Source organism: Lagopus muta, chromosome 7, assembly GCF_023343835.1.
Source record: "Lagopus muta isolate bLagMut1 chromosome 7, bLagMut1 primary, whole genome shotgun sequence".
NCBI classification, from domain to species: domain Eukaryota; kingdom Metazoa; phylum Chordata; class Aves; order Galliformes; family Phasianidae; genus Lagopus; species Lagopus muta.
This window is the reverse complement of record NC_064439.1, coordinates 47974288-47985547: the sequence shown is the minus strand read 5'-3', so window position 1 is coordinate 47985547 and position 11260 is coordinate 47974288. Positions and strand designations below refer to the sequence as shown.

The 11260-nt window shown below is 47.6% G+C and overlaps 1 protein-coding gene across 2 annotated transcripts in view; it reads left to right on the top strand.

The window, feature by feature from the left end:
• The first annotated feature begins 4925 nt into the window (after positions 1-4925).
• Positions 4926-11260, top strand: part of ITGA9 (integrin subunit alpha 9) — a 213621-nt gene continuing 207286 nt past the window's right edge. For both annotated transcript variants that reach the window (XR_007378066.1, XM_048950756.1), the window contains exon 1: positions 4926-5217. Coding sequence is in view for 1 of the 2 variants with exons in the window: in XM_048950756.1 (XP_048806713.1) it covers positions 5051-5217 (167 nt within the window). In the remaining variant the exon portion in view is untranslated. The remainder of the gene's footprint in view (positions 5218-11260) is intronic.

The following is an 11260-nucleotide window of genomic DNA, read 5'->3' as shown; positions in this document are numbered from 1 at the left end:
AGGCTCTGAAAATTATGGCTTTCCAATCTATTCTAGCTGTCATTATGTGACAAGAATTTTGATTAAGTTCCAAGCTTCTATATCACCTAAGATTTGTACTAACACGATCCCCAGTCCAGATAAAGCTTTCTGGATTGAATCTACTTGGAAAACTCTGATAGAGCTCAACAAAAAAGGTAAGATACGGTGGCTTGAGAGCTAACAGCAGTACATGTAAGAGAACCATTTTCTTGATTCCCTGTTGATTCCTCCAGCTGAAGAACTGGCTACAGCCAAACAGAAGAATGAAGCATTAGGACTTAAGTGAGTATATAATCCAAAGTGATCACTGAAAACACCTCAGTCAAATTTACAGTGGAAACTTCACCTGATACATGCTACCTACCATAAGAAATTCCTCTTGCATTCTGGTGTAAAAATTGGGGAAGACATCTCCTCCACTTAATGGAAGTAATGATTGAATATATGGTTTAAATAACGACAATCACAGTCTAGACTTGCTGGTAAATCTAGATGCAGAAAATGATTTAATACCTGACATTCATCATCAACACTTGTAGATTCCATGAAACAAATAGGAGGCGTTACTTTCAGAACAACCTATGTATTTAAGTTTCAATGCCACACTCTTCTCCATGACAGCTTCAGCAGCACTGAGGGCCTGGGAAGAGGAGAGAGAAGTCTTTGTGCTTCTCTTTACAGTGTAATAAAGGTGGCTGTGTCCTTCGCTCCTGTTCAACGGAGATGCAACCAGGATCAATCTTTTTAATGAAGCCACAATGAAGGAGGGATCGAAAAGTTTGCTCTCAGCATGATTTGTGAGCAGAGCTACAAAACTGTCTGGAAAATTTCTCCTCCACAGAAAGACGGGAAGAAGCTCTGTCTCCTCAGCCTGTTACAGTGGAGTCAGAGCATGGATTAGATCATAGAGCTCTGTGGGAACGAGCTAAAAATAAACGACAGCATCATCATGAAGACTGATTTACAAACATTTACCGACTTCGTTGTACTGAGCACTGGCCAGTGAAATATGGAAAATGCCTGTGAAGAATCAGCTGGCTTCACTGCTGTGATGGGAAAGCTTTAGCACAAGTTTGCTTAAAGCCACCTCGCTAAGCACATTGATGCAAATGTGTGGGTCGTGGCAAGGAGACACAGCAGCTGTTCTGTCAGTGAGCTCATGGGGTGCCTTCCCATGGCTGTGCACCCTGAATGACGGTGCTGAGGTGGGAGAAATGGATATAGCACAGGCAGACATGTTCCCCTTTTCTTTCTCCCCGTGTGGGAGCACATCTGAGTTCACTGTGGAGGTGGAACAGCCTGCAATTGAATGTAAAACCTGAACACAGTAACATCACTGGGACACCACAGCACTAAATGCAAGGAGAAGCAAACAAGTAGCATAGCAAAAAGAGGTGTCCTAAAGCTAAGCTATTAAATAATAATATTAATATAAATAAATAATAATATTAATATAAATAAGCTATTTGTCAAAATAATGAAAATTGAATTGAGTTGGGTTTGTGCAGCGCAGGAGAAAAGCCGTATATATTTAAAATAAGAAATTATTAGATGAGAAGTTGCACTGTGGGAAGAGACCCCCAGGAGGGGAACTACCTGTTAAGAGTGAGTCTTGATGAACCACGTCTATGTGCAACTGATGCTGCAAGAAATTCAGACACCATGCATTTGTTTTCTCTCTTTCCTCAGCTGGAACATCATTGTGCTTTTTTTTTCTCTCCTTAGCTCTGCAATTCAAGTTATTAATGAACAAGTATTGTCAAGGGAGTTTTTGCTGTTGGTCATCATTTTACAAATAACTTTTCTAATTTAAAACCTGATCTTGAGACCAATTGCAGACAAAATACAGCACCTTAAGTTCCAGTTAAGTACTTAATTAATATAGATATGTGTAAACTACAAATTGCCCTTATGATGCAGGTATAGAACTTCCCTAGACAACGCAAACATCAAGGTTCAAGCAGACAGAACAGGGATATAGGATTAGCTACATCTGCATTTCTAATTTGAATAGTTCATTAACAAAGAGCTGGCATATTTACTGTTCCTTGTTCTCAGTGCTTACTGCTAGCATCGCCTTCATTTGAGGTACATTATTATTACACTCGCAGCTGCAGTTGGATGCTTCCCATTGCTTTCATTTCTTCCACGGCACGCCAAGATTTTAATATTAACATTTAACATTAACATTAAGCTTCAAGGTCTAACCTTGCAGTTTCTGCTCTGCCTGACAAAATTCCCATTGGGTTAAATGTTGTGAGATAATTTCAGTATTTGGATGCATAGTAAAAAAAGGAAAAAAAAAAGTGTGGAGGAGATGGGAGTATTCCTTCCCTTTCTCTGTATAATCCTGCTTGCCAGGAATGGAAGCAAAACAACCTGACACACTTCCATACCATATCAATTCCAGGTGAAACAAGCCCCCTTGGGAGCTCTGCAAGGTGAGAGACAAGCTGTGCTCATCTCATGCAGCCACTTTGCTTCCCTTGTCTCTCTGGAGATGAATGAGCCCTTCCTTCTCCCCAGCCAGTGCCAGCTCACATTTCCTTTAACTTCACTGGAGAGCTGTCTAGCATCGTTCAGTGCCTGGATAATTAACTGAAAAGCCCCATTGTTTTCTTGCTTCAAAGTGCAGAGAATTTGGCTTGGTAGTGCTAATGGGATTGCATGTCATCTGTGGAATTTGCTTAATCACTGCATATTGACTTTCTGGCTAAATCAGATTATTTTAGCCATATTGATTGGACAGTAATAAAACTGCTGTGAAAATCTTTTCATTAAGTGTTATGAATATCCCTGCTAATTCAATGAAAATGCCCCATTGTTTCCATTTGGTTCCCTCATGATTAAACCAATTCTTTCAACTTGCTTGTACAATGATGTCTGAAAGTATTGAGAAGTGACCTCTCCATTTTATTTGATATTAAGCACGTTGCCACTTGGTTTTAAAAGTGGAGAACATTCACTGTTCATTTCTACATAACCCGTTGTGTGTGCATGCCTACAGGCAGAACTGTGTGGTTTGTGGCCACGTCCCATTCACTTGTTCAACCTCTAAAGGTGATGCGTTGCTACGTCATCCTCACTTGCAGTTGCATCCCTCCAAAATTAGAAAATTGGAGAGTCAAAATGTCCCATTGCTTTCATAAACCACTGTGAGGATGGGCTTTAAAGAAATATTCTGCTAAGCTTTCTGCAGCACGTGTAAACTGCACTGATGGCTACAAACCTCCCTTCCTCTGCCGACTTTTTCAGCACCCAGTTCTGTAATTACTGCTGTTCTATTAAACTTGTCCCTGGTATATTACTCTGCTGACCTCTACTTTCTAGCATCACGGTCAACATGAAGAACGTCAGCTTCCAGGCAGTGACATCTGCACATACAAACAGCAGCAGCATGCTTGCTCCGTGGATGAGGACACCCAAGGTCAGTGCTTACAAACAATCCGGAGATGGCTTTTATCTGATGAGGATGCTTACCTGCAGGAACAAGCTACACTTCTGTAAGAGCTACATCAATAGCGTGAAACAGCTTACCACAAAATTACCTCCTTGCTGAACATGCATTCTCAGCAGGAACGCACAGTCAGCTCCATCCCACCTCAGGAAATACTGAGAGCTTCCTGAGAACTTCCTGTGCTGAAAGACTGTTCTACCTTCAATAAAGTTTTCCCACAACAGTTCTCAGCCAGCCCCAGCATCCAGAACCCACCTCTGCATCTCACTGTTGCTATCTGAAGCACATTCCCTGTGGAACACCAGGTGTCAAACACACTCAAGTTGTGCCTACGCCAGAAACTTTGCTCTGTACGTCCAGCTGCTTGCCAGATGAAGCAATCTCCAGCACATCAGAGCTCCTGGCCCCTCTCCTGAGTTTCCTGGAACCTGCTGTGCTTCTCCCAGTGCAGCTGCTCACAGATGAGAGGAGTACATGGGCTCAGATAGCTACAAGAAGGGCTAACAGCAACAAGTAGAACTGCCGGTTATCTCTGAGGGAGCACTTCTCTCAGCTCCCGGGGCTGATCCTCAAGAGCACGCTTCTAAGCTCACTTCCACTGGAATCCCAAGGGGATCCTGCAGCTTTTTTTGTTGAATAACACAAGTGTGGGCTCTGCAGGGCCACGAGCTGCACAACACCCTGCTTGCTCCTGCTGCAGAAGCACGTGGCTACTGTTGTACCCACTGGAGGTGGTCACCTTGCCTTGGCTCCTGCCAATTTACTGGGCGTTCACTCATTTTCAGTCGCAGATAGGCTATTAAAGTAATACTTTACACAATTACTTTCAGCTTAGCCATGAATGCTGCCACTTCACTTACAGCTCTGGTGGATGTTTGCTGGAAAACAGTGGTCTGGTCTTCCTTCTAGGTGCATGCTTGTCTGTTGCTCCAGTAAAAGACCCCATCTCTTCCCTTGATTTTTGTCCCAGTCCCTTCGGTGTGACATGAATCAGGCCCTCATTCACTGCACCACCACACCCAACTCGTGGTGCCTCGGCGGTAAGCAGCCCTGGTCCCCCATCACCTCTCTGGGGGCTTGGGGAAGCAAAAGGGCTCACGGTGAGGAGTCAGATTGAACATCAGGAGAAACTTCTCCGCAGGAGGAACGGCGCTACATTGGAACAAGCTGCCTCAGGAGGTGGGGGACACACCGTCCCTGGAGGCATTCAAGAAACGTGGAGAGACGGTGCGTCGCTGAAAGACACGGTTAGTGGGTAATAGTGACTGTAGGTGGACGGTTGGACGAGATGATCTTCGAGATCTTTTTCAACCTCCGTGATTCTACGGATCCGCAACAGACAGCGCCGGACAGACGCAGCCCGAGGGGATGCAGCCCGCGGCCACCAGGGGGCGCGCTGCGGCGGCGCGTTGCGGCGGGGCGGAGCGGGGCGCGCAGTCCCCGCGGGTCGCGGCGCGGGGCGCAGCCGGACCGGGCGGGCAGCGCAGAGACGCGGGGCGGGCACAAAAGCGCGGCGCTGAGCGGCGCCGTCGAGGAGTCGGCGCTGGAGCGGCTGCGCGGGGACTCGCAGGGATGCCGGCGGGGCGGCGGAGTTGGACGCGGGTGCTGAGCGCGCTGCTGTGGGTGGCCTTAGCGCGTTGCTACAACGTGGACATAGGACGTCCCGTGGTCTTCCGGGGTCCCAACGGGTCTTTCTTCGGGTACTCGGTGCTGCAGCACTACCACGACAGCACGCGGTGGTGAGTAGCGGGGCGGTGGCGCTGAGGGAAACGGGTCCGACCCGAGGAGCGGGAGCCGCGTGCCCCGAGGGCGGTGCCGGCCCGGCTGCGAGCGCGGGGTGCCTCCGGACCAGGGGACCGCGGGCGTTCGCTCGCGCCCCGACCCGCCGCGAGGGGCTTGTCGTGCCCGTGGGACTTTTAGTAGCGACGGGGGACGGAAAGTTCGCCCGCATCCGAAAGAATCGTGCCGCTGGCGTGCTTGTCCCGGTGGCTGGAAGGAGCCACGGAGCGGGCTCTGCCTCTCCCGGTCTGGTGAGAGGCTCTTTGTTAGAATTTAAGCTGCTTTCTCTTAATGGGACCTGTCCTTCTAATGTGCCGCTGCCAGAGAACGTCCACAGAGCTTCTCTTTATCTCCCGCGCCGACGGCTCAGCTGCGGTGGGGGAACTGAGGGGCACTGTGATAGACATAAGCGTATTCATGCCGCGTCCGGTTCTTTAAAAAATGGGCTTCTTTCAGCCCCCCTCCTCCCCCCAGCCCCCCCGGTTAAGACGAGTTGTGCGCTCTGCCTTTTGCATAGCGGCTTTCACGGGGCGGTCGCGGCCGGGGGCTTCTCGGGCCGCTTCACAAAGAGAGAGGAGCGCTCGGCTGGCAGCGCTGCTCGGCTGGGGCAGGAGCGCCGGGCTGGGGGTGCGAAAAGCGGCCTTTGACGGCGGGTGGGCGAAGGCTGGGGAGGTGGAAGGGGTTGCAGTGCGTAACGGGAGCTATATCCTCGTCTGGCACCTGCTGGTGTGACCCTTTGGGGCGGGTGGAGGGGTGCAGGTACCTGCGACGTGCCGCCTGTGTGGGAATTGAGGGCACGCATCTGCGACGCTCGCGTTTTGCTCCCGGTTTCCACAGTAGAGCTTGTTTGCTGAGGAGCACCCAGAAACAAAAGACGTCTGAGGTGGCCGAGTGGTGTTACACGGATTAATCGGGGGTTATCCCTGACAGGAGCTCGGTGTGCTCAGAGGCGGCACCGGGCTGTCAGTGATGATGGGGAAAGCCCTTCTGTCACTGCGGAACCGGGGAGCTTGTTTTCATGGCTGCTTCAGGGTCCCGTGCCTAGGGGAGGTGATAACAGTTAGGGGAGATACAGCCAAAAATATTCTTATTTTTCACAAGCAAACGCTGGTCACAGAATCATAGAATCACTCAAGTTGGAAAAGACCTTACAGGTCATCGAGTCCAGCCACAACCCAACTGTACTGCCCTAACTCTAACAACCCTCCTCTAAATCATGTCCCTGAGCATCGCATCCAAACGCATTTTAAACACATCCAGGGATGGTGACTCCACCACCTCCCTGCGGAGCCTGTTCCAGTGCTTATACACACATAGAGTATCATCCAGTGCTCGTAATACATAGATGGAGTCTGAAGATGAAGGCCCAGCACTGCGTTGTTCTGCTCTTCAAAGGATATGCAGCTGCCTTCCAGTTTTCTGAAGCTGTCACTCTGTGCTGCAGGGGCAGTGTCAGTTTTAAGTGCTTAATGAGTTTCTTCTGGAGAGCTTAAAAGATCTGAGCATTCTTTCTGGACATTCAGGCCATTGAAGGACTGAACCCTGGTCAGTACCATTAGCTTTGTCTTCTTAATGAGAAGGGCATGAAGGCTTGTGGTGTTGTAAAGCACTTTTACAAAGCCACATTCATACTGGACAAAGCCTTACTACGGATACCACTTCAGAGCATAAAATTTCCATTGTGAAGTGATTACAAGTTGCATATAATTCAAGGACAAGATGCAATCTTAGTTTTATTGTGTGAGTGCAGAGGAAAATGGTTAGCAGGATGGGCGGCAATCTGTCGGGTTTTTGTGTGCGTTGCTTTTGTGTGCGGAGCTGTTGCATGCAAAGCTGTAGAGCTGTTTTCTTAGTTGGCCTGTAGGGTTAATGGGTGATGGTTTTTCTTTCAAAATGAGATAGGCTGGGGACAGGATGGGGGCTGGTATACCAAATAGGTGTGTTGCTCCTAAAGTGACGTCTCATAATAACACTTTGATAAAGCAGATTCTCAGCTACAGGACGCTATTTTTGAACACAGCCTCCACCTTGAGCAGTGCAGTTTTGCCAGTGATGAACAAGAGGCATCGTGCTGCATTTGTAGAAATCTGCACCAGTGGAAGTGACCTGCTGTCACTGATGCCACTGCTGAAACGCGTCACCCACCACCTCACTGTGCTCATATCCATTGTTTGGTCTTCATAAATGTTCAGCAACTGTTGATGAGTGCCATTTTTTCTGCATGGAGAAATTCAGTGATCCACCTGTTTGAACAATGTTTGGTCAGGCTGCTCCTCTGCTGCCATCTGTTACAGGGCAAGAACATGTACTGGAAAACTGGTGGCAAGGTTCAGCCCCTGCTGCCATACCCCCACCATCTACCTCTGATGCTGTGGGCCCACGCAATAATATAGGAGCCATTACTTTTGGAGCAGTCCTTGTATGTAGTAAAAAGGTTTGCTGTTCATCCCACTGTAACATGCAGCTGCTGTTAACAGCCATAGTGTTATCTGTGTGTGTCAGTTTTGTTCTTAGCTTTATAGCTTTTCTTTCCATGAAGAGGCGTTATGGTTTGAGTTTCTCACATTTCCTCGGCCTAAGGACTGCTGTGGGAAGTTAACCTAGGTTAACTTTGAGCTGTGATACTTTGGTCATATGTGGCTTGCAGGGTCAGCTTGGCACTGTGTAAGCCTGTAAAAAATGAGATCAGTGCTATCCAGAGCCATCTTTTGCCTATGTGAATTTATTTAATGTGTTAACATGCTCCAAAGCATTGGAGTGTTATCGTGATAGCTCAGGGTTTCTTAATCTTCATTGCCCCAGGGCCCAATATTCCCTAATGATCATCAGAGCATCTTAGTTGAAATGTGTTCCTCTCAGCAGCCTGTCTGCTTTTTAATATATGTGGAACTTCACTGTCTCATAATAAAAAGGCATCTGTAATTGCCAGCTCTTCAACTTCAGTGTTTCACTCATTTTTCCACACCAGAAAAGCACTTACCTGCATTGTTTGCTACAAGCCTGTAGATTTTAAGCAAATGAGCTCAGAGTTGTTTTTTTTTTTTTCTCTGAAGATTTATATGAACCAAATATTCTGCATGAGGATTGTTTCATTTGAGATGTTGTGTCAGATGCAGACCCATAAATTAAGATGGAATATGAGTGTTCATCCTGCTCTACAGTTGTGATGCAGGTCTGTGCCTCTGACCTGTCTGAAATAGTTAAGCCCAGCAGTCCTTCCTTCTATGAGTTATTTTTGCACAGTTTCTTTCTCAGGAGTAGCTTGTCATCACAGATGTGCTGAGGTTATTGTTTTTCTGACAATGCCCCATTTTCCTTCCTTACCCGGGTTTTGTGACTGTAAATCTAGAGACATTTACCCAGCTCCCTATCGTCCCCATTTCCAGCAAAGCAAGGATCCAGGTGGTTGCTTGCATTTGGAGCATGGACAAGCTGAAGTGCTTCTGTTCTCTGGAAATAATTTTCAAGCTTGGACTAAAGACCCAGCAGAGTGACCAAGAATGTGACTTTCTCTGCTTTTGTGAGGAGACGATTCAAGAACAAACAACGTCAATTTTGCACCAGTAGAAGACGTCAGTGATGTGACATCTCTCATCATTCTTTTATTAACTTATTAATCTCCTTTCCCCATCTTGCTGGCACTCCCCCAAATCCCTCAGCAAGTCCAGGTTAACAACTTCATCTTTTCTGGCAGCACGATCCGGCACTAAAAAGTAATGGAGTCGGTTTAGCTGCACGGCATCCTGCTGTGAGAATTACAGCAAGGAATGAGCCTGGCTGTTGTGCTGCTGCTGCACCCCTTCGGCCCCATGCTTTGCTGGATTCTGCTGCTGCTGGAACACGGGGCTGGTTTTGCATCTCAGGCTGGTGGGTGCGAGTTGTTGGGGTACGGTGAGCGTGTGGGCGACCCACATAAGACATGGGAACAGATCAACCTGGTGAAGGGTGGACGCTGTGTTAATGATGCTGTGCTGCGTTGGTGATGCTAGATAGAGTTGGAGTATTTGGAGAAGGTGGAGAGTCAGGGCTTACTGGTGTTGCTTACAATCTGCTGCCCAAATAACGTTCCTCCCACTTCTAGTTCTGCACATGCTAGATGAACCACTGGGATTTTTATTCTGAGGGCTTGACGTGTGGCAGAGACCCTTCTGATAGGGAAAAACCCAAGCGGGCTGTGCTGGTGGGGCAGTCTCTCCTGGTTCTGCCTTTGAAATCTGCTGTGGTATGTGGGGATATTTAAAGACCTTTTTCCCCTGCCACTTAACATTGCAGTGAAGTGAGGTGCCCACACTCCACAGTCCTTGAGCTGTGATTGCCTAATTGCTGCTGGCGTGCTGCGGGCTGATGTTCGGTGGGTTTGGCATCCCTCCATGCCATTGGGCAGCTCGACACTTCCCTTCACTGCTCTTTCCACTAAATGTGGCACTTAGCTTCCAAATCTATATGTGCTGAGGGTCAATCACCAGCAAAGTAACAGTTACTGTTCTGCAGGAAGTAATTTTAAGGATGCGTAATTGCCCTGTGGCCAGAAATCTCCTTGTCATCCATTAATACTGGCTGATGCGGTGCCTGTGTTGTGATTTTTGGCTGCACAGCTGCAGAGCCATCTCCATACAGATGAGGATGTTTGTCCTTGACCATGTGGGTGTAGATTCAAGAAGAGAAAGTTAAATGGCCTCTCTGCTTACTGCTTCTCACAGCAGCTTACATACCAGTACTCGGTTCACAGGGTCAGTGAGATGTGGTCAACTCTTAGAGATTCCTGTGCACATCAAGTAAAAGAGACCTTAAAATGGCCCCAAACTGCACTTCTACTGCCCTTGGTTCTTCCCCTTGGTCTTCAGGGGAAGGTGATTCCTTTCCCCTGGTTGGGTTTCCTGCTCAAGGTGTCTCCCTGCTGCTGCTCACAGATATCCCAGGGGGCTTCCTGCACTGTTAGGGCTGTGGATAACCTCTGCCAAGAGTACCAGCCTCATCGTGAGCCTTTGCAAAAGGTTGCAAGGCTGCTCATGCTTGCTTTCTGACAGGACTCCTAGAGAAGTCCTGATGAGCTCTACCACAGCATTAGGGTATTTTAACCTAGGGCTGTGTTGGATGGTTGCCTGATAATAGCAAAACCCTCAGAGTAGTACTTCTGTGGCTTTTTACATATCTGTAATGTATTATTATCCTTAGAGCATTTAGGCCGGGCAAGAATGCACAGTGCTGAATCACAAGAGTATACGAGATTCTAAGGCTTTATTTTCTAAGGTTTGTAAATGGTACCAAAGAAAAACACCTTTTCTGGCTGCAGTGTTGTTTCATAGAAATCTCAGAAGATTTCCAAGGTGCTTCAACATGTAGGGAAGGCACAAAACGGACATTTGTTTTGCTCAGTGGGCTTCAGAACATCAGGATGCAGAAGAGTCTTCTTCCCAGGTCTGCTGAGGAGTCTTGTGACAGCTAGATAGGTGACCTTCTTCAACAGGTTAAATGCTTGTGTACAGATGCTAGCTAAAGATTTAAGGGAATCTTGTATTGACAAGAGTAATAGGCTAATACTCCAGCCTCAGTTCTTTGAATAAAACTGGACTGAGTGGTACATGGTCAATGGCAACTTGAGCAGCCAAAAGCGTGTGGCCCAGCAGATGGGGACCTTTGTGCCATCTCCCCAAAGGCGACTTCCCAGGGTCTGGGCAAGCATGGATCACATCAGCCAGAGTGGGAAATCCAACGAGGCTTCAACCTCTGGAGGAAGCGCAAGAGTGAGTGAATGAAAGAGGATCCTGAGATAATACAGAGTGTGGTGCAGGTGAACTGCCAGTTTTAGGTGTCTGGTATTCAGGACAATCCAAAATAGATTTGCTTCTGGCACATGTTATTGCTGCTTCCTTGTGCTCAGTCTGTATGAAGAGATGGCCACAGACTGTTTTCTGAAAGGTGTGTTCACTCAAGACAAATTTGAGTGATGTGATGTGTGGCAGTAGCCTACTCAAATCTGTAATTGCCATTTTTTTCCCTTTT